A 23997-nucleotide genomic window follows, 5' to 3' on the forward strand; every position below is an offset into this window, starting at 1 on the left:
CAAGGAATATATCCACAATAAAGCAATAAATCCAGCAGCACTGAGCTTGATAAAGGGCTAGAATAGCCCGAAACGTTGCTTTGCTAATGGCATGAATAAATAATTGAATCACATATCGGAGTGCTGCTGGATTTATTGCTTTATTGTTACAACCATACTGGTACCATTATTTAATGGAGCAACGCTCTCAACCTGCATCTTTTTACTATTAATATATATAAAAAACTTTTTAGGGTTAGTTTTCACCTCCATCGCAATTAACTCTTCATTTCCTTTCTTTGCTTTCCGGATTGCCGATTTACAACATTTACAATACTGTTTATATTCATTAAATGCAGCTTCTGTCCCAACAGATTTGTAGTTTTTAAATGCCTTTCTCTTCTTCCCTATTAACTTCTTTACTTCTGTATTAAGCCACATAGGATGATTCTTAGAGCTTCTACATTTACTTCTTAAGGGAATACATTGAGAACAGTAATGATTTAATATCATTTTAAATGACAACCATTTCTGTTCATTTGTAGCCTTACAGAGCATTTGTTTTTAGATGGGATCAGTGACTCACATTTGAAAGCTGGAAGGAGTCAGAAGAAAGGCAAATAATTTAAAAACTATAAAAAATAAATAAGGAAGACCAATTTTAATGTTTCTTAGAATTGGCCATTCTATAACCTACTAAAAGTTGACCTAAAGGTGAAGCACCCCTTTATAATGTGTGGCAGACTGGCGGCTTGAACACGTAACTTTTAGGAGAATTTAGCAAATGGTAGAGCAGGCAGCATAGGAAAAGGAGCAGTTAGACAGGGACACACAGGCTCTTCAAAGAAACATTGGTTTATTTTCCCAAACAGTAAGTCATTCACAAACAGGGGTGACCATTTCCGTATTTATAACAAACCATAAAAATAAATCCTTGCCCACTGGGCACTACATTCATATGAAGTGTTCCCTCACTATACTGGGCCTCTTGTTGACTACCAGTCAAAACATAGGTTGGGGTAGGTACTCACAGTCATTGAGGGAATTTCTCAGCCTCCACACTTTTCCTCAATGTCCCACACACAGACAACAAAATCTGGCTCTTAGTCACAGCCACAGGCTCTCTCTGCTTCTTGCAGTAGCAGGCAGCACCCCCAGCTCCACTTGGAGTTACTAACATAGCCAGGTCTCCTAACTGCTGAGAGACACACTACCATTCCAATTAACTTTAAATAGTTTTTCCACAGTACAGCTTTCCTGTGGAAGGTGAACTCCAATGTCCGGACTGGATCTGCAGAATGGAGTACCTGGCTACTAAAGTCTTTAAACAGAGAACAGATTCTCTGTTTTACAACTCCCTACCTGGGGAGAAATTAAAGGCTAGAGTGACCTTTCCCTAGTCTCTCTACCACATATGTATTAACCTCAAAAATGTAATGTTATTTTAAGAGATTTTGCTCTGATGATAGCATGTACAATATATTTTTTATTATGGTGGATATTTGCTGTTAAAGGTCTGAACTGTAATCACACTTAGGGGCAGAACTTCGAATTCAAAAAGACCAACCGAATGGTGGTCGAAGTTTTTTTGGGGTCGAAGTGGGCCGAATTCTGGCTACTTCGAATTGTACAATCGTACTTCGAATCATACAATTGTACTTCGATTCAAAGTTTTTTTTACTTCGATCTTCGATCTCCCAAACTCCCCCTATTGCCTCCATACAGGTTCTAGGAGGTCCCCATAGGCTAAAACAGCACTTCGGCAGCTTTTAGGTGGGGAATGGTCGAAGTCGAAGTTTTAAAGAGTCAGTACTTCAAAAAAATTCGACCTTCGAATTTCGAAGTTTTTTCAAATTCGAATCGAAGTTGGACAATTCCCTAGTCGAAGTACACAAAAAATAGTTCGAAATTCGAAGTTTTTCAATTCAAAACTTCACCTCGACCTTTGATAAATCTGCCCCTTAGTCATGCCCTCAATTGAAATTCCATTGAAATTGGCATTGATAATTCTGATAAATTAATTGCAGTAAGACAAATAACAAGGGTTTATTATATTAATTGTGTTTCCCCTTACATGCCAAGTTCATACTAAATTATAATGACAGAGTTTAGTTTATTTGTTATAACTGTTATAAACAGACACACTGAGCACTGTTTAAAAGAATATATAAGAATATGTTTATAAGAATATATTTTACTGGAATTTTTTTCAGGTGCCCCTTTGCCCCTTTCTGTCTAACACACAGTGCGGGAAGGGAGGGGTGCGATGGAAGGTAGTTAAGTGGGGCTGTTGTTACTGGGGGTTTTAGTTCTCTTTTAATAACGATATTGTATAAGATCAGTCATGATCAAGTATCACTTTCAAATTTATTAGCAAGTCTGCTGTAAAGTAATAGACATACACTAGTCATCTGGCGGTTCTTTTTGTTCATATGTAGAGACCTTGATATACAGAGCTGCAGGCAGAACTGTTTTATTGAGCAACAAATAATCCGACAGAGGAGCTGACTTTCATTATGATTTCAAGATTAACGATGGAGATGTATTGTTTACGTGAAGAATAAAAATGTCCTGTCTTATAATTCAGCATACTGCTAGTGAAAAATATTGATTACTGACAGAATGCATTTACTGGGTGGCGGAAGATGGTAATTTACAGCTTTTGCTATAGTATGGTCCACAGAAAGGCTCACATAGTCTCATTCTTACAGTGTCCATGACTCCACCAGAATTCTGCTACAAAGCTAAATGTTAGGTTTACAAATACATCTCTATAAGATATAGACATATCTGTATTAAGCATAGGGCACAATTAGTAGGTAGTTGGCATTTTGTATGGTAGCTTTATGCAGAACAGCTTCCTGATTTGTTGGATTGCTAAACAATCATCTTAGACTCCTAAGGAAATCTGGGCTGGAAGATCAGTTGGCTGTACTTCCATATGTAGACTGTTCCAATAAACCCTGGAATATTGGGGATGTATGAATACACATGGATTGTGTTTATTATACAAATGAGATTGTTGTGTAAATTATATCCTTATAAACTTTGCTTAGTTATGTCATCAGTTATAATCAGAGCTTAGTGATGTAATTTCTGCTACATGTCTAACTGGAGCTCCATGACATGTACCGTATACAAGTATTCGGCCTTCTGCCTTCTGCTTTTATGTGATCATGGAACTTTTCATTGACATAATATTTTACAATCGGGGGTACCTTAATTACTAATTATATACTGTATATGGAGGATCAGCACACACTGTGTAGAAGGTGAAAACAAATCTCTTTTATTTTCCAACAAGATTACATCTTAATCCGACGTTTCGGTCTCAAGGAGGACTGAAACTTCGGATTAAGATCTATTCTTTATGGAACATAAAAGAGATTTGTTTTCACCTTCTACACAGTGGGGCAGATTTACATATGGTCGAATATCGAGGGTTAATTAACCCTCGATATTCGACTGCCGAATGTAAATCCCTCGACTTCGAATATCGAAATTGAAGGACTATCGAATGGTCGAATATTCAAACGATTTTTTTTTTTTGATATTTACATTTTTTTATTAATTTTCATTGTAACAAACAATATAAGCAAGAAGTAATGACATATATACAGCTGCATGTTTATCCTGGTCTAGTTATTTTGTAACATTTAATTAAATAAATACAATCCTATGCTGATAATCTCCAGTGAATGTTCAGGAAATTCTGTTGTAGTACCATTATCTTGCAGCTTGCAGAAAGATAGATATGGGGGAATCTCTGAGGAAGAGGGGAATAAGAAACAAAGATAAGAAAGGGGGAAGGCTTATGAGGGAAATCATGATTATTTGGGCTTCAGTACGTTATTACCAGCCAATCTCTTGTCTGTTGCATCGCTCAGGTAGTGCCGGGATCATTAACATTAGAACCAGTTTGAATTTCTTCCAGGTATTGGGCCCACGGATACAACTCCAGCTCCCCTTCGTAGCTCCTATCTAACAATTTGTCTCTGATCTTTTCCATTGCTCAGGTCGAGTTTACTTTAGTTATCAGTGATTGCCGACCTGGCAGTTGTGGTCTTTTCCAGTGTGCTGCCAGAAGAGATCTTGCTGCTGTCAGGATATGTGTGGCTAGTTTGTGTGAAGGTTTGGAGTTTATAGGTTGGATTTTCATGCCTAGAAGAAATGTGTGTGGGTTTGCCTGAATAGGGCTGCGTAAAACCTCGGAGAGCAGAGAAGCTACCATTTTCCAGAATTCTTGGGCCACTGCACAAGACCGCCAAGTGTGCAGAAAGGACCCACGTTCCCCACACCCTCTGAAGCAAGGGGCGTGTTCCGAATTACCGCTTAGTTTACTGATGTGTGTTGGTGTGTAATACCAGCGAAATATGATTTTATATGCTCTTTCGCTAGAGGTTGCGCATACAGATGTTTTTTTGGCCGTTTACCATATATTCGAACGATTTTTAGTTCGAATCGTTCGATTCGAAGTCGTAGTTGAAGGTCGAAGTAGCCAATTCGATGGTCGAAGTAGCCAAAAAAACATTCGAAATTCAAAGTTTTTTTTATTCTATTCCTTCACTCGTGCAAATTAAATGGACCCCAGTGTGTGCTGATCCACCATATACAGTATATACACCTATGATCGTGCACCACTGGATTTACCTCGTTTTGAGTGCTGGTACTGTGGGACAATATATATATATATATATATATATATATATATATATATATATATATATATATATATATATATATATATATATATGCCTAGAAACTGTCCTGTCCCATCTGCTCACTTCTGCCAGTGTGCAAAGTGTTTTCCTCACACGCCTGGGCTCAGTAATGCAACCGATGACTCATCTCAAACCCCTTCCCATAAACTTTCTTGACAATAAAAATATATTATAAACCTACCTTTATTATTTTCCTTAAAATTTTCCAGTAAATAAATGCTTTCTCAACATAAGTCCTTAGTATATATTTTTGCACTCTAGTTTTACAGTTACTTACTGCTTGCTTCGTAATTTATTCTCAGTAGGCAAGAGAGAGCAATAAAAGTAAAAATGAGCATCTGTGTGACATAATGATCTGTTGAGAAGCAGCAAGGGACAGTACTAACATCTGCCATAGTTTCTGTCTTTAGCTTCAGACCTTTATCTTCAGGACATGCATTATTCTGTTTTGAATCCCAGTGCAGGGTTTTTTGGCTACATCAAACTGATATTTGAAATGCTTACTTGTTAGACAGAATAGCAGCACACAGCACAAAAGTTCATACTATGCCTTTTGTCTATTAAATGAGATAAATAAGAGTTTAAAGACACATATGCTCAGGGGCACTTCGCCAATGAGGCGAGTTGAGGCTATCGCTTCAGGCAGCAGCGGCCCACTAGGTACCATGGACAGCAAAAATGCCGCTCCTGGTACTTTAAGAGCCGAATTTCCAGTTCTCAAACCGGAAATTCAGCTCTTCTAGCACAGAGAGTGCAGCTAGGCTATCTGCACTAGCGTACTGGCCCTCTTTTATGCCCTCCTGGGCCCACTCAGGTGCAAAAAGGTAAGCGCATGGGGGAGGGGGGCGGCAACAACTGCTGCCTCAGGCGGCGGAGGGGCCAGGATTGCCCCTGCATATGCTTATATATATATATATATATATATATATATATATATATATATATATATATATATATATATATATATATATATATATTCACAGAAGGTAAACCATGGTTTACCTCTCATAACACTTTGTGACAATTTCTTTGACTAACAACCCAATTCTTTATATGTGTCAGGAAGAGCTGTGACACTAGCAGAATAGGTCAGCATTCTAAAACAAACCATAACAAGCTCAACATACTAGCAGAATTAAACCAGGACAAGTGCCTTTCCAACTGTCACATCTTAAGTTGACTTTGAGCTAGAAAACCTCCAAACAGAATTTACTATCAACACAGGGGTTAGGGCTCTTTTAACAAATGGAAAAAGACCTTAATCTCTGCAAGGGACACATGGGGAATGTAATATGTTTTCTTTAGCGAAAAAAACATTAGCGACCATGTTTGCTCCATTTTTATTTTTACATATCCCCCCTAATTTTGTAAATGTGTTGGTGCTATATAAAATACCAGGAAATAAATAAAACAAGATAAATAAAGTATATTGTGAATGTGGATACAATAGTATTATGCCTGCTGTTGCACAATGTATGATGGCATATTTATTATTAAAAGTAGTATCTCATCCTTGCAATGGACCCTGTTTGTAAGTCCTCTCTGATGTTCAACATGTAATGATTGTTGGCTGCTCCCTTTAATTACTCCCCATGTGTCTAGGAGTACTATGTAAACATGTAAAACGTGGTTTTGGAGGTTACTAATCAATGTAAATGAAACCATCCTCTGCAAAGCAGAGAAGAGCACATTATGTGATTTTGTATAGCCGGTCTATTCATATGGCATGGAAGATTGCATGGCAAAATCTAATTTACACACAGAAATACTTAATTTGCCTAGAATTGCAAAGAAATATGATTTTCTGTTTCCTTAGGATTTTGTGCTTTGCATTTAAGCAACTAAATAAAGTAAGTTGACTCTTCCTTCTAATAAATCAATTGTGGAAACTGCATTTAAATCTAATTTAACATATTTGCTGTTGTTATTCTTCCATCATAATATATTTAATTAAAGAGATTAGAATAGATCAGTCATCTAAGCAGAGCTTCTGACAAATATAGACAGTGCGAGGGAAATAGTTCCCCTTTGATTAATTGAATTTTTCTTTTCGGCTTTTCATGAAAGCATAATTAATCTATTTGAGCTAATAAACCAAAGAAAATAGCCTGATTTATTTTTTTATAACTTAATTTCTTTTGCAAAAGTGGTTTCAGTTTCAATTTCTGTGAAATTGTAGAACTTTAGAAATCGTTAATGACCCCTATATGCTAAAAATAAACATACTTTACAGAACAGGTGATATTTGTAATATTTTTTTTCCATCTTATTAATCATAATGTATGATACTTTCCTTAGAAATTGTAGGAAAGATAATTGCATTGATTTCCAGTTTTTAGTTGTATGGATTTTGTTGCCTTCATTATGTTTTATTAGCTTATTACCAGCTCAGGTCACTTTTAATGTGATCTGCCCAACAAGCATAGATTAATTGATGATTTGCTTTACAGGCATATTATGTGTGATACCTGCTTTACCTGTTTTTTTTTTTAATTGCGTGATCTTGAAACTCACCTAGCAGATTTTTGTTAAATTACCAAACTTTTATGAACGCACATATTAAACTAGTTTGTGATCAAGCTGTGATTTTTTTTAAGATAATTGAATAAAGCTATGGCTTTACAAAATGCTTTACAAAAAGGACGCTTACAATCAAGGACACTCCTGGTTTTAAGAAAATTTGCAATTGATCTTGTGTATTTGTCATTTAATTTATTTATTATTTGTTTATTAAATTTATTATTTAATTACCTGTCACTTTTTTCCAGTGCTTATTTAGAATCTCTTTGATTTATTTTATATTTTTAATATAACCAATGGGTCATAAGCTGTTCATACAAGCTCAGATATGGTTGGGCAGTTTAACTAATTCTGACAATATTGCCCAACTATTTGGGTATATTTATTTTTTAGCAGAACACAGTTGGTCGTGAACTGTCATCTCTATTGCACCTTGTCAGTCAGCAACGTAACTAGAGGGGGATGGGCCCTGGAGCAGGACGTGCAGCCGGGCCCCCCGTCTTCCTCTGTACGCCCGGAATCAGCCCGGATCTCCGCCGGAGTCAGTGGTGCGCAAGCTGCCGGGAGGCCCTGAGGGGGTGCGTGCCCTGGCCCAATTGCACCCCCTGCTCCCCCGGTAGTTATGCCACTGTTGTCAGTGAGTGGATGGGATAACAGCTGGAGTAACAGCTCATGTGCTCCTCTTGCAGATTGTGAGAACTGTTGAGCCCCAACAAATATTATTTTTACCATCATCATGTATAGATTCAGTAGTATCCAGCCATTGCACAGATGGCCCAGTCAGATACCATGGGGCAAATTCACTAAGATCCGAAGTTGCGCCAGCGACAGCTTCACCGCACTTCGCCAGGCGTAATTTCGGCATCACTACGCAAATTTACTAAAATGCAAAGTTGCGCTCTGGGAGGCGAACGATAGCGAAGTTGCGCTAGCGTTAATTCATCAAGCAAAGCGAAGTTACGCTAGCAATGCCTAATTTGCATACGGCGCCAAGTTAAAGTACAATGGATGTATATTTAGCAGCAACAAATACATTACACTGCACAAGCCTAAGAAAGCTTCATAAAATAAATTAGAGTTGTTATTTTGCCCTTTACATGTGCCCACTGGATAGTTTAGGTGCCATATGTTAGGAAATGTAGGGGGGAAGGAGGGTACCCCAAAAAAAATTTACGATCTTTTGCAGCCTATCACCCTTAAAAAAGGAAGACGCCAGCGTTTTTTGGGACTTAGAAAAAATGTTAACTTTTTTTGAAGCAATCCCTATCTATTCTATTGCACTTCGCCTGGTCTGTCGTGGCGAAGGCAAGTCTGGCGCAAGAGGTACAGTAACGTTCAGTAAAATGCGCAAGTTAGTGAATTAGCGTAGTTACGTCCCTTCGCCTGGCGTAAGGGTGCGAAGTAGTGCTAGAGTAGGTCCACTTCACTAGCGAATTTACGCCAGCGTCTATTAGTAAATCGGCAAAGTAAGAAAATGACGTCACGCTGGCGAATTTGCGCTAGCGAATTTGCCCCAATGAAGGTTAGTTAGTGTTATCTCTCCCACCAAATAGATCTATGTGTGTAAGATGTAGTACAGTATATGCATATGCAGTATACTTTACATAAAAACACCTAATACTCTCAGTTTTTTTTATTTATTTATTACAAATGTATTTGGCTATATATAAAAATATACAGTCCATGCACTTAAAATATAACGTTTCATCTACTTTATTTCAAAATCTTTAAAATCTTGTGTATATTACTGTTGGAATACATTGCAAGAAAATATTGTCATCTGCAAGATTTTTCTTGATTTCACGCTGCTTGATACTTATTGGCAAGTAGCCTATCCTAACATTCTCAGCTAAGCCAGTAGACTGCCACATCATCTTGAACATTTTCTAGTCGGGCCTTGCACTAGTTAAGCTGGGCAGGGGATAAAAGGAACCTCTGCCTAAAGCCTTTGCAGCTGCAGAAAATAATATTTTTACTGAAAAGGTTGTAGCAAATAAGCCACACAAAAAAATTTGGTTTATGATGTTCATTAATTTTTTACATTTACATTTATATATTGTAATTCTAACCCTGTAAGTGACAGGGATAGCTAAATTATACAATTACTGATGTGCCCGTGATCTATGCTAGCAGCATGTGGCACTGCCAAATCAAAGTGTTCAGGTGCTTAATGGTTTAAATATATACAACATTTAAATGATTTCTTGATTTTAGAATAAATATACATTGGGAAAAAATTATTTGAATTGTATGATCAAAACAATATTTTTAGCAGCAGATAAATGCTGTACATAAATGGTTAAAACTTTTACATTGGATTAATAATATTACATGGGCCTTCAAACTACAGCCCCCCTGGTTCCCTAATACGGATGAGGCCTCCATACAGTGGTGTCTCTCCCTGTCAGCGCTTGCGGCGATTTTAACTTCTTTGGCAAGGGGGACTACCATACAGCAGACCCTTTAGCCCTAGTTCTTTGTTCCCTGGGCCCAGCTGGGCCTCAAGCCTCATTTTTTGGTGACATTGTTTTTTTTAATTTCAACTATAATGTGAAGTTTATCATATTGCATATATCAAGGACAAAGCACTGACTTTATTACTACAGTTAAGTCCTGGATGAGACAACTGAATCAAAACACACAGCCACTTGGCTGTTACTGGGTTTCAGGTTCCTCTTGAAGCTTTGTTCAAATATTCATTTTCCCTCTGAGTTTTTATTAATTAAAGTTTATACGCTTCTAAAGATCCTTTTTGCTAGGTTACCTAAAAGGTTTCATGTGGTGGTGGTATTATTACTCAAACTCAACATTATTAACAAACCTCAGTTCCACAATGCTGTACAGCAGGGTTCTAATAAAAAAAACTATAACTATATAGGAGAAATCCCTGAGATATAATTCTAACCATTCTATCTGTAATTTAAGGTTCAATGGAAATCAAGGAAATATTGGTACTTAGGGTGAGTGAAGAAGTGGGGTAAAATCAGTGATGTTTAGTGGTGTAGCTGTGAAGAGAGATTATCCAGAGACTGAGTTTGGTGTCTGAGGGAAGATGCTAGTGCAGGGTGGTCTTAACTCCTAAAGCACGAATTTGCAACTGGCTTTAAATACTGTGGAACATGAGCATTAGTTCCTCTATATACTACACATTTTATGCACATTATGTATTGCTTTATTTCTAGTCTACACATGAGGGCATTCTATGTTAATGAAGTAAAAGTCAGTTTTTGTACTATATAGCTTTATAACTATCCATGTTATTAAACATAACTACTAAATATATCCAATGTCGGACTGGGACACCAGGGGCCCACCAAAAAACCTTAGACCAGGGGCCCACCAAAAAACTACAGACTCAGGGTCTACTCTCAGAACTATTTTCTTTCTCTCCTCACTCAACCTCTATTCTTCTAGTCTCTTTTCTTTACATACTATAATTTACTATTCCATCTATTAAGCCTCTTTATTCTCATAGAAATAAGGAATAACCATGAAATAGGCCAAATGTTTAGCAGCATAAGGGCCCACTGACACCTGGGCCCACCAGGAGTTTTCCTGGTATCCCTGTGGGCCAGTCCGACACTGAATACATCTCACTGGGTCTAAAAAGAATTATACTGTATAAAAGTTAAAATGTGAGGATAAGGGACACAGAGTCCATAGATAATATAATGGCAGGCATTTTGTTCCTATTGAGTTTTGTGCAGTCACTCCAACAGTTCATATGTCATGTAGTAGACAAATGGTTGACCTGAAGTATTAAAGGTCATGTAACCCCTCAGCTTCCTGTATCAGAGCGCTTAGATCCTTGTATGTGTGGATATATCAGATCACTCAGCTTCCCAAATGGTTATATTACATGGGGAAGCAACCCGGTGCACCAATTTTTTACAGACAATACATTTTCAGTATGGAGAATGTGTACCCTTGGTGTCCTTGTATTGCTTACTACCAAGCACTTGTGATCTTGGTTCCACCTAAGGCCAGAGTTTATATAGCTCCAGCGGAGGCAACAAAAGACAAAGGGATATATTTATGAAAGAGTGAAGTTAGAGATCACCATAGTCCTCTAGAGTGAAATTCCGGCATTCTCCATACATTTGTATAGGATTTTTAAAAGAGTTTTTATCAATGGGTGAAAGTGAAAGTTCATCCTTTGATAAATACTCCTTTCAAAATGCCATAGCAATGAATGGAGATTCCTGGATTGTCACTCTAGCAGACTGTGGTGATCTTTAACTTCACTCTTTGATAAATATTCCCCAAAGAACTCTATGTAGTGTAGTACTTTGTTTTCACTAAAACACCATTATGCACTCTTTATTAAGAAAAGCAACAACAAAACAGAAAGGCAGAGTGTAAGAAGTTTCCCTTATCCTGAAATACTAATCAAAACAATGGTAACCTTGCTGTCTTAGGGTGATGGCACATTGTAATATTTGTAGCCCATAGTTAAATCTGTGCTACCATGGGCAACAGATCTCCCAAAATGACTTTCCATAGTATAACATTCAGATCACCACAAATAAAATTAAATTAAAGTAAGGGATCCAGCTTCCTTGTGGGAAATTGCCTCCCTTGCTGTGCTTGCTGGAAAAGTGATCCAGGGTGGGAAGAAGATGGAGTTTGTGGTTGTCCTATCCTGCTTATATTACCCAGTCCCACGCTGTAGAGTTATTTTGCCATTATAGCTTCCTCATTAACATCTCAAAAGGGTGGAGGTGGATAAATATTGTAAGAAATTACAAGATTCTCCATATCCCATGTCTCCCTACTATGTCTTTAACTCACAGGCTACCACCTATTCAACAGTTGTTTTCCTGTAAAATCTCACTGATAAATTATTAAATTATACCTACTGGTAGGACACACACTGCTATATAAATTCACATTGCTGAAATTCACGTTTACTGATGAAAAGTCCTCCATTTCTGGTATCTTTTACTGTATTGGCTTGGAGGACTACAAACTCTTATACAAAGCTCAGCAAAGCAGGATAGACCTTGGGCTCAGCAGATGATGTATAATCCACATATTCTATTCAAACTATATTGAAATCTTTTAAAAACACATTGTGTATCATAGGGAAGAGAGAGCCCAGTAGGACACTAAGGGGGTTATTTATTTAGGTTTGAATGCAAAAAATAGCTTTTTTTTTTTTTTTTACTATAAAATCAGAATTTTTAGTGGAAAAAGAAATTCAAGTTTTTCATGATTTATTATACCTGTGGCTGCTAAAAGTCCAAATCCAAAATTACTCCATCTCTAAGCTGTCAGGGTCCTGTAGAAGTCAATGGCATTTCAAATTTGAAGATATCATGGTGTGCCCTGAGTTTTGGCCACACATCTGAAAGATTTGGGGGTTTAGAGCGATTTCACAAAAAAATTGAGAATTTTGGGCATATAGCCCGAAAAATTCAGGGTTTTTTTATACGATTTTACGATTTTCTTGGTTTTTTTTATGACAAATAAGGTCAAATTGTGGATTCTAGTTTGGTCTTACTTTTTTTACTTAAAAAATCAGAAAAATAAGGTGAAAAGTAGCTTTAGAAACAATTATTATTCCCAAAAATTTAAGGGGGCCTTAAATGATTTTGCCATTGGGTCCCAGTATTGTCTAGTTACTACATTGGACTATATACAAATTTTATTACAGAACATGTACGCTGCTGGTTCTAAATCCCAATGTAATTCTTTTTGTATGACGGCTTAAACATTAAGACAAGCAAATCTTGTCTTGGAATATAGGGCTGTCTACAAAGTATCTAGAATTGCGAGCATGGGCTGTAACAATGTAATATATAATTGCTCAAGAAGATTTCCAATACCATGGGTTTTAACTGTATCTGTATCTCTCTATGGCTGTATTCAAGTATCACCAATAACTGAATGCAACAGACTGTATAAAATACCTTTGTAACATGGTTGATAGATTATGTCATACTGATGGGCTGTCAATTTAATGATGTGTGGGCTGAATTCCTAGACTAATGTAAGTGGTTTATTTATTTTCTAAAGTCCTTTCTGTTAAAATAACACAGTTTTATTATTCATAAAAATATATGTATTCTGTTAAAAATGCTTTTAGTGAAATATAGAATAGATTTTTCAAATGTGTACAAAAGGTAAGTGCAGCAAAAACAAGGTTATATATCAAGCAGTTTGCATTTTAATGTAAATATGTTTTGTTTTTAGAGTAAATATTTCACACCCTTGTTTGATGGTATTTAGCTTTGGTAACATTTGCTGTCAAACAACAAATTGATCTCAAAATTCAAGGCATGAGCATGTAGTTTATTTTTATCAAAATTCTTCCATAACACTAAATTATACAGTACACCATATTTTTTGTTCTAAGGCCAATGTTTTGTGCTTTTACAGTGAGTTTTGCAGCTAACATGCCTTACTTAGGTTCTAAGGTGCATGGTTGTAAAGGGGGCCCTTCATGGCCTCACTCCATAAATATATCATGGAACTGACACAGCATTATGATCATTCATAGCATGTCCTAACAATGTAGAGTTGCTTGCAAACTAATTCCTGGAAAGTAGAGAGAGCTAAAGGTTTTTTAAAATCCATGGTGAAGGAGAAAACTTTCTATATAAAAGCCATGTCCATGCAAATTAAAAAATATGCTTGTATAATGCATAATCATGTAAACTTTATGCATTTCTAAACAAATTAATTTTAAAAATCTACTGCATGTCCTCCTACAATGCATTGTTGGAGGAAAGCTTATTTCTGCTTCATTATTTTGTTTTTAATAATGTACACTGGAGAATAATTACAGGTACACATGAAACAAAAATTCGAGAACTGATGTACTGTAGAACCCCCACAAAACTGTAATTTCTGGAAGATGTTTTCTATTGATACCACTACCACTGCTTTTCCTAAACGTTTTCTGTAGGCTATATTTCAATTCTGCACAGTTAACTTCTTCTGCCAGCTGCAGCTGTATTGGTTGCCATTATTTTAGTGATTAACTATTAAATATTGTTTTCATTTTCTCTGGTGTTTAATAACCAAAACAAGAGGGATGAAGTGGAAGGAAAGGCCACTTAAGGATAAACTACATTTTGAATAATTTTTTATATTAAACTTGACTTCATTGTAGGGTTCAGGCAGTTATACCATAATGCTTAGAAGGAGCTTGCCCTAATCAGAAAGGGCATGTTGAGAACAGATTACTCCTGTACTTTGTCAGCAAGTCAAAACACCACAGAAAATGTTGCATTTATACAACTATATACTATGTAAATTGCTCACTTTACACTCTTTAAGAGCAAACCAATTTATCCTCCTATGCATGTGTATGATTTGCACTGTATGTATAAATACGGTTAGGACATAAATGGCATCATTTGTCTTAAAAGTGTATATAAAACAATATTATGAAATATTGTCCAAAATGTAGTGAAATAAGACTAGAAGTATCATTAGCATTAATATGCCAACAATATGTAATTTTAGAAAACGTTAATTTATTTTGCATTCAGATTCTAGGTTAGGGGTCAGAATATTAACAGTGATGTGGCTTCATTAAGAACCATCAGTTTTTTGGTGTTTTGTGTTCACAGAGGGACAGATATTTTAGAGAGAGCTGCTGTTTTCAATGTATTAACAAACAAAAATTTCTGTTTTGATGATCAATTCTGTCCTGATTCACTTAGGCAAAAGATTTGCGCAACTGCACATTGAAGTCAATAGACAATAGTTTTTTTGATGTGCTACAACTTTTTCTTGCTGCAGTTTTGTGAAAAAATTTTGCAGATGATAAAATGCAGAATTTTGCCACAAATCCACGCATGGCTAAAAAATGTGCTCATCGCTAGTTTTCTGGAATAAAACCAGTGTTGTGGGCCCCACAGCAAAAATGTTCAAACGCACTCCATTAATTCTTTGAGAATGATACTGAAATCATGCATTAGCTTGCATTTACAATAAACCCTCTAAGAGCTGAACTCCACGGGAGATTTTGATCAGATTTTGTGGGTTAGATTTGATCTGATCTTGCCATACAACACCACACAACAGCGCAAGATGCTATTAAGTTTGATCCCCCACATCTGTAATGCCATCCTACAAAATCTCCTGTGGAGTTTAGCCCTAACTATTGAGCAAAAAAAAGCTAGCAAAAGCTACCAGGTGTTCTGTCTCTTTTGTTACACCTATGCACCAGTTGCAGTGTTAGTATCCTCATACTGTTTAAACCCAGTATGAGCTACCCCCATACTGTCAGGAGCGCGCTTCGGCCACTAATCCTCATCCAAGATGGCGGCGCCCATGGTTGCTGCGTGGGTTCCCACGCCGACATCATGCTGCCGCATTTTGGTGCAAAAATTAAAAAGAAAAGAACACCCAGGACGCTGGTTCAATGCCCGATTATAGGATTTGTTTGTTGCATTCCTGGGTGTTCCTAAATTCCTTAAACTACTGATTCTTGGACTTTTGATCCTTGCCTGAACTCTGGACTTTGATTCTTTGCTATTTAGCCTATTGAACTACTGCCTGTATCCTGACTATGTTTATTCTTGATCCCTCCTTGGTCCGGACCTGATCGGGCCCTGACAATCTACTGATGGTAGATGCAAGCTTAGAGTACCAGTGGCTCTTGACAATCAAGTATCTTCAGAGAAACAGGGCCAGATTTCCTTGCTCGACGACCAGAGGCGTCCGGGTCCTATCGCCCGCCGGCCGCACGTACATCATCCCCCCCACAGCGAGCATGCGCATTCGCCTTAGCGCACGGGAACTCTGAGTTCCCAATGTAGATTAGGATGCGGCGGGGTGGCATAACGCCCCTAAAATTTCTCTACCTTAGGCCCGGGCCTTTGTGGCCTCGCCACAAATCCGGGCCTGCAGAGAGAGGCTCTTTGCAAGGTTTTCGCTTAGGGTTAAACTCCATGGGGTAGATTTATCAAAGAGTGAATTTAGAGATCTCCGCAGTCCACAGAGTGAAATACCGCCTCTCTCCATTCATTTCTATGGGATTTTTAAATTATCGTATTTATCAAATGGTGAACTAAAGGCGCATTTATCAAATGGTGAACTTTCACTATCACCCTTTGATAAATATGCCTTTAAAAATCCCATAGAAATTAATGGAGAGAGGCGGTATTTCACTCTGTGGACTGTGGAAATTTCTAACTTCACTCTTTGATAAATCTTCTGTCGGATGGTGTTGGATCGACAAAACACATCAGACAAGTTGGATGTAGTCACATGGGTGAAAATAAATGGCTGATGCGAAAATCTATGTAAACTACATGCAACTTTTGTCATCCAACGTGATCGGCTTGATGAATGGGAACACAGCATGCTGTGTTTTCAGCCGAAAGATAAAAACTAATGGTGTTGGTCAAAGAATCAGAGCAACAGTATGCAGCATACTAGAATGTTGGAGAATTTACTAATGCAGTGGGGAAGAGGTTGAATGAAATGGAAGAATGGAAACTGTAGTATCACTATGACACAATAGAGGATATACTATAGGACAGATAACAAAATAGGGATAGACTTTTTAAAGCCTTTTTAAGTTCATATTACAAGGCATTACTGTCTCAATGTCAAAATGCATTGGCTTTAAACAGATATGGAAGTCAAACTAAAAATGTATTGAATATTTTATAAATAATGTCAGCCCATGTTTGATGCTGGTGGTGTATTTGCATTTCCTATTATGGGGCATAATCTGCTTTCAATGTTGCTATACTAATGGATACTAATCTGAGAATGATGACCAAGATGAGATTATTGTAATTTAAATTGTATAGCAACATAGATATCTGTAGAATAATTATAGCCTCTCTCTTTCCCTTCCCTGCTTTCTAATAATTGATTGTCAGAATTTCAATGTAATTGATTCAATAGAGTGATTCAATAGAGTGGCAGCTGCAATGCATTGCTTGTCTGCAGGCAGAAAAGGAAAGGCTTTATTTTAAGTTACTGTATACGTTTCCTTAATGATTACTGCCCAAGCAAATAGGGTGGTAATTAGGAGGAAATATAGTCTTGAAAAGAAGACATTATTGACTAAGTTAGCCTAAAAAGGAACTCCACCCAATCTTTGTGCATAATGTAACAAAATGTAATGCAAAGCAGTTTTCTATTCTAAATTAACAACAAAAGAACGGTCAGTTTTAAATGTAATTGCTATTGAATACAGTATCAGTGATTCGGCGCGAAACTCACAAAACAGGTGAAAAATTTGATGCTCATTAAAGTCAATGGGCGTCAGTCGGATGGCAATTTCGTTGATTTATTCACTGTCAGCGAAACAGTTCGCCCATCACTATACAGTATCTCTTGTTTGCATTCTTTCCAGTACTGGTTCTGGCTCCTGAAACAATGTAGTGAAAGCTGATTAACATCTGTTCTTTTTTACTTCAGCTTTGCAAAATATATAAAGTTCTGAACACTGCATGAATTGTGCTTCAAACTTTTTAATTTTGCAAAACCACAAGTAATGCATTTCAAGTGAAAACAGCCTCTCCTTATTTGTATGTAAAACAGAAGAAATTATAGAAAGAAATGGCTCCTACAATTTCCATGTTCATGAAATACCCTATAGGCTTAAGCTCAATGGGTTTTAAAGCATTGCTCTTGTTATTGCTTATCTGTGTAGTTTAAACAAATTCAGGTTTTAGGAGAGAAGTTTTTCATAGTCTGCCTCCTTACTTTATTGTTTTATCACGGAATCTCTCAACCAAGCACTAGTCTCACAAGATCCTTCCCTGTATTTTTTTTTTGGGGGGGGGGGAGAGATCTCAAAGAAAAACAAACATATTAAATAAAATAACAAAGAATAAATGAAAAGTAAAATATGAGGTCAATTAACATATATTAATCAGTCCACCTTTCTGTGTGTTTGAAGCAGTTTTATAATGCCTTTATAATGTAGCCTAGCTAAAGCTTAGTTGTGAATGCTTTGGAATTATCCCACAACCATCTTGGGAGTATAATTCTTGTCTAGCAAGCGTCTGTATTGAAGACGATGCATTCAGTGTCAACTATTTCTATTGAAGCTGTGCTGTACACTTGTATCTCTGCTGAACTTTTAATCTATGGACTTTGATTTTTTTTACTCAACAGATTGTTCAATGACTATTTCCATCTAAGCTCTTTGCACATACTATTGATATAGGTCCCCTCTTGTGTGGTCTTCTTTTATAATCTGTTATTTGTCAAACTTCATGTGCTAGACTCGAGCATGAGGAAGTCAATGTGCCAATGAATTTCTAGTGTGTGTTAGTTTCAGTGTGAGAAATGGTGCATACTGTATATTAGGAGTTGCAAGCATCATATCATATATGATTTCTTATGTAGCATTAGATTCAAAAAATTACTTTGCATGAGGGACAAAATTTGTGTTTGGTGAGCAAAAATTATAAATATACACAATTTAATGTCCATTTTATCTTCTAGTTCACAGTGCTGGATGGAAGTTTGAATAACCAGGAACTCTTCCAAGACTATAATGATCCTGAAAGGAAGTTTCAAAGGAAGCATTACATCCATCAATTATTACACTGGAAATTGCTTAACAAAGAAGAAATATTCTTGAAAATTTTTATTTAACCAGACATTATGTAAATAACATTTATTTCATAGTACAATTATTCAACTTTTTGTGATTTTCTTTGTGACTTGCTTTTTAATATGATAAGGAGTTTGGAATTTCAGTACTGACTATAAGAATGATACGACGAGGATTACTGAGCTGGATTTCTCGTGTTGGCATCCTACTGGTCTGTTTATGCTGTGTTGTGTCAGTTTTATACATGCTAGCATGCACTCCTAGATCTGAGGATGAACAGCTATTATTACCCAGAGCAAATAGCCCTACAGGAAAAGAAGGCTATCATGCTGTCCTACAGGAACGAGAAGAAGAACATCGAAATTACATTGCAAGTCTAAAAAAGCAAATTGCTCAGCTAAAGGATGAACTTCAACAACGCAGTGAGCAGTTAAAAACAGTCCAGGGTCCCTACAGTGAATCTGTAGGTGTAGCCTTTGATCATGGAAGCCATGAGAAGGCCCAAAATGACCTGATAGACTTTTTGCACACACAGATTAACAAAGCCGAAGTACACAATGGCATTAAAGTGCCAACGGAGTATGCTGCTATTCCCTTTGATAGTTTCACTTTACAAAAAGTATACCAGCTAGAAACAGGTCTTACACGGCATCCAGAGGAAAAGCCTGTCAGGAAAGACAAAAGAGATGAACTTGCAGAGACTGTAGATGTAGCACTGGACGCACTGAATAGTCCTGACGAAGGAGGCAATCCCCACAGAAAAGTCTATACATCTGCTGACTTTATTGAAGGTAAGAAACTGTCTATAATTGTAATACTGGACATCAAACTGGATACTAATTGAAACTAGATGGTGTCGTTTCTGAAGAAACCACAAGATGTTGTCTTTGAAACGCAAGAGGTGTTGGGGCCAGTCGCCCCTGGTGCATAGAGAGTACACAAAGTTGGTAGAATCTGGTTTAAAACGGTGAAAATTGAAGCAGATCAAATTGTACCATTAAAATCAATCCAAAAAACCTGATTGGCTGTTTTTGGTTCCACCCACTTTTAAAATTTGAACCCCAGTCCCTCTGTGACCGACTGTGCCAAGTTTGATGTCCTTGCCATTAACTGTGAAAGAATGGCAGCAACATATATATTGACATTGATTAGCAATAGGTAACATTTGATTGGCTGTTTTAAGCTCCACCCAGTTTTCCGAATTTTAACCCCAGTCACCCAGTCATGGTCTGTACCAAGTTTGGGGCCTCTGGCTTTAAAACTGTGAGAATGGCAGTATTTGAAACTTTTACATTGAAGTCAATAGGTAAAATCTGATTGGCTGTTATTGGCTCCGCCCACTTTTCCTAAATTTTGACCACAGTCACCCAGTGAGTAATTGTGCTGAGTTTGGGACACTTGGCATGGACGCCATAATAATAGCAGCAATTTGGCATTTTTCATTAAGGTCAATGGCTGAAGTCCCATTGGCTGTTGTTGCCCCGCCCCCTTTTTTTCCTAATTCTGAACCAGAGTCACCAGGTGACTAACACTTTAAGGTTTTGGAATCATGACATTTAACCTGTAAAAATGGCAGCAGTTTTATGTTTTTCTCTTGAAAATCAATGAATGACATTTGATTGGTTGTTGGTGGCTCCACCCACTTTTCCTAACTTTGAAGTGCAAACACTCAGTGATCACATTTGTGATATTCGAGGTCCATGACATCAATAACGTGCAAATGGCAGCAATTTTAATTTTTCCCATTGAAATCATCAAAGAAATCTGATTAGTTGTTTTTGGCTCCACCCACTTTTCCAGATTTTGATCCCGGTCCTCCAGGGACCAACTGTGCCAAGTTTGAGGACCCTCCCATGAACAATCTAAGAGCGGCGACAGTTTTAACTTTTCCCATTGAAACAAATGGCTAATATTTGATTGGCTGTGGTAGACTCCGCCCACTTTTAAAAATTTTAACCCCAGTGACCCATGGTGCCAAGTTTTGGGTCTCTGGCTTTAACACTGTGGGAATGACAGTGTTTGACATTTTCTCATTGAAGTCAATAGGGAAAATCTGATTGGCTGTTTGTTGCTCCGCCCACTTTTTGGAGTCCCCAAAATGTGACAGAACTTTTCAGGTTGACCCCATGACTAAGTGACCCAAGTTTGGTGAGTGTAACTTTAATGCTGTACGAGTGGCAAAAGTTTCAAATTTCCCAATGAAAGACTATGGGAAAAAATGGGGCCGCCACAGGGCCACGGAGGGTGGGATTGCTTAACAGAGCACAAGCAACCTATTTGGGTATGAGCCGAACAAGTGTGCAAAGTTTCATAATTGTACTCCTAAAACTCTGGGAGGAGTAGCGTTTAGAAAATTGCTAAAATTTCATTGGCTGTTGGTAGCTCCGCTCACTTTGGGGTGCCCCCCCAAAATACATATTTTTATTCGGGGTGGCACCAACAATATGCGGTCCGAGTTTGGGGAGTGTCGCTTCAAAACTGTACGAGCGGCATCGATTTGAAAATTTTCCCTGTCAAAGTCAATACGAAAAACGGCGTCTTCGGTGGTCCGCCGCACGGGCGCAGTGGGTGGGATCGCTTACTAAAGCACAAGCAACGTACTTTGCTATAAGGCGAATAGGTGTGGAAAGTTTGGCGCTTGTACCCCTAAAACTGTAGGAGGAGTAGCGTTTAGAAAACCGGGGGGCGCTAATAATAATAATAAGAAGAAGAACTAGAGGGTGTCGTTTCTGAAGAAACCACGGGATGTTGGCTATGAAACGCTATAGGTGTCTTGCCCAGTCGCCCCCGGTGCCTAGAGAGTACACAAAGTCGGTAGAATCCGGATTAAAACGGTGAAATTTAAAGCCAATCCAATTTTACCATTGAAATCCATTCAAACAAACTGGCTATTTTTGGCTCCGCCCACTTTTAAAAATTTGCATCCCAGTCACCCCTTCACCAAATGGACCAAGTTTGAGCACTCTTACATTAACAGTGTAAGATTGACAGGAATTTAAATATTCCCATTGAATAGCGTTTGGTAAAATGTGATTGGCTGTCTTAAGCTCCGCCCATTTTTCTGAATTTTAACCCCAGTTACCTAGTCATGGTCAGTGCCAAGTTTGGGGCCTCCGGTTTTAAAACTGTGAGAACGGCGGTAATACAAAATTTTACATTAAAGTCAAGAGGTGAAAACTGATTGGCTGTTTTTGGCTCCATCCACTTTTCCTAAATTTTGACCGCAGTCACCCAGTGAGTAATTGAGTCAAGTTTGGTACACCTAGCATTTAAACTGTGATAATAGCAGCAGTTTATCATTTTTCTTTAAGGTCAATGGCTGAAATCTGATTGGTTGTTGTTGCCCCGCCCCTTTTTTTCCTAATTATGAACCACAGTCACTCAGTGACTAACATTTCAAAGTTTGTGAATGCTGTGATTTAATGTGTAAAAATGGCAGCATTTTTATTTTTTTCTAGTGAAAATCAATGAATGAAATTCGATTGGTTGTTGGTGGCTCCGCCCACTTTTTCTAAACTTGAAGTGGAAACCCCCAGCGGCCACATTTGTGATATTCAAGGTCCCTGACATCAATACTGTGAGAATGGCAGCCTTCTTAATTGTTCCCATTAAAATCAATCAAAGAAATCTGATTGGCTGTCTTAAGCTCCACCCAGTTTTCTGAATTTTAACCCCAGTTACCTAGTCATGGTCAGTGCTAAGTTTGGGACCTCTGGTTTTAAAACTGTGAGAACGGCAGTAATCAAAAATTTTACATTTAAGTCAATAGGTGAAAACTGATTGGCCGTTTTTGGCTCCACCCACTTTTCCTAAATTTTGACCGCAGTCACCCAGTGAGTAATTGAGCCAAGTTTGGTACACCTAGCATTTAAACCGTGATAATAGCAGCAGTTTATCATTTTTAATTAAGGTCAATGGCTGAAATCTGATTGGCTGTTGTTGCCCCGCCCCTTTTTTTCCTAATTGTGAACCACAGTCACTCAGTGACTAACATTCCAAAGTTTGGGAATGCTGTCATTTATTGTGTAAAAATGGCAGCATTTTTATTTTTTTCTATTGAAAATCAATGAATGAAATTCGATTGGTTGTTGGTGGCTCCGCCCACTTTTTCTAAACTTGAAGTGGAAACCCCCAGCGACCACATTTGTGATATTCAAGGTCCCTGACATCAATACTGAGAGAATGGCAGCCTTCTTAATTGTTCTCATTAAAATCAATCAAAGAAATCTGATTGGTTGGTTTTGGCTCCACCCACTTTTCTTAATTTTAATCCCAGTCCCCCAGTGACCAACTGTGCCAAGTTTGAGGACCCTGCCATTAACCGTCTAAGAGCGGCAGCAGTTTAACATTTTCCTATTTATTTGAATGGCTGAAATTTGATTGGCTGTTGTAGACTCCGCCCACTTTAGGTAAATTTTAGCCGAGTCACCCAGTGACCCACGGTGCCAAGTTTGGGAGAGCTCTAGCTTTAATACTGTGAGAATTACAGCTGTTTACATTTTCTCATTGAAGTCAATAGGGAAAATCTGATTGGTTGTTTGCGGCTCCGCCCACTTTTTTGGGTCCCCAAAATAGGACAGAATTTTTCAGTTTCACCCCATGACTAAATGAGCCAAGTTTGGTGAGTGTAACTTCAAAGCTGTACAAGTGGCAAAAGTTTTAAGTTTTCCAATGAAAGTCTATGGGGAAAAAAGGGGTCGTCGGGGGGTCGCCACAGGGGCACGGAGGTTGGGATCGCTTAACAAAGCACAAGCAACCTATTCGAGTATGAGTCGAACAAGTGTGCAAAGTTTCATAATTGTACTCCTAAAACTCTGGGAGGAGTAGCGTTTAGAAAATTGCTCAATTTTCATTGGGCGTTGGTAGCTCCGCCCACTTTGGGGTGCCCCCCCAAAATACTTATTTTTATTCGGGGTGACATCAACTATATGTGGTCCGAGTTTGGGGACTGTATCTTCAAAACTGTACAAGTGGCAGCGATTTGAAATTTTTCCCTGTCAATCTCAATGGGAAAAAAGGGGTCATCGGGGGGTCGCCACAGGGGTGGGGTGGGTCCCCAAAATAGGACAGAATTTTTCAGCTTCACCTCATGACTAAATGACCCAAGTTTGGTGAGTGTAACTTCAAAGCTGTACAAGTGGCAAAAGTTTCAAGTTTTCCAATGAAAGTCTATGGGGAAAAATGGGGTCGTCGGGGGGTCGCCACAGGGGCACGGAGGGTGGGATCGCTTAACAAAGC

At 37.9% G+C, this 23997-nt stretch overlaps 1 protein-coding gene across 1 annotated transcript in view; it reads left to right on the top strand.

Annotated features, from left to right (window-relative positions):
* csgalnact1.S (chondroitin sulfate N-acetylgalactosaminyltransferase 1 S homeolog) overlaps positions 1-23997 on the top strand; it is a 147184-nt gene that overhangs the window by 48971 nt on the left and 74216 nt on the right. Inside the window, exon 2 of the mRNA XM_018243555.2 lies at positions 18648-19550. Within this exon, the coding sequence (XP_018099044.1) occupies positions 18920-19550 (631 nt within the window). The 5' untranslated portion in view covers positions 18648-18919. The remainder of the gene's footprint in view (positions 1-18647; positions 19551-23997) is intronic.

This window comes from Xenopus laevis, chromosome 1S, assembly GCF_017654675.1.
Source record: "Xenopus laevis strain J_2021 chromosome 1S, Xenopus_laevis_v10.1, whole genome shotgun sequence".
Taxonomy (NCBI): Eukaryota; Metazoa; Chordata; class Amphibia; order Anura; family Pipidae; genus Xenopus; species Xenopus laevis.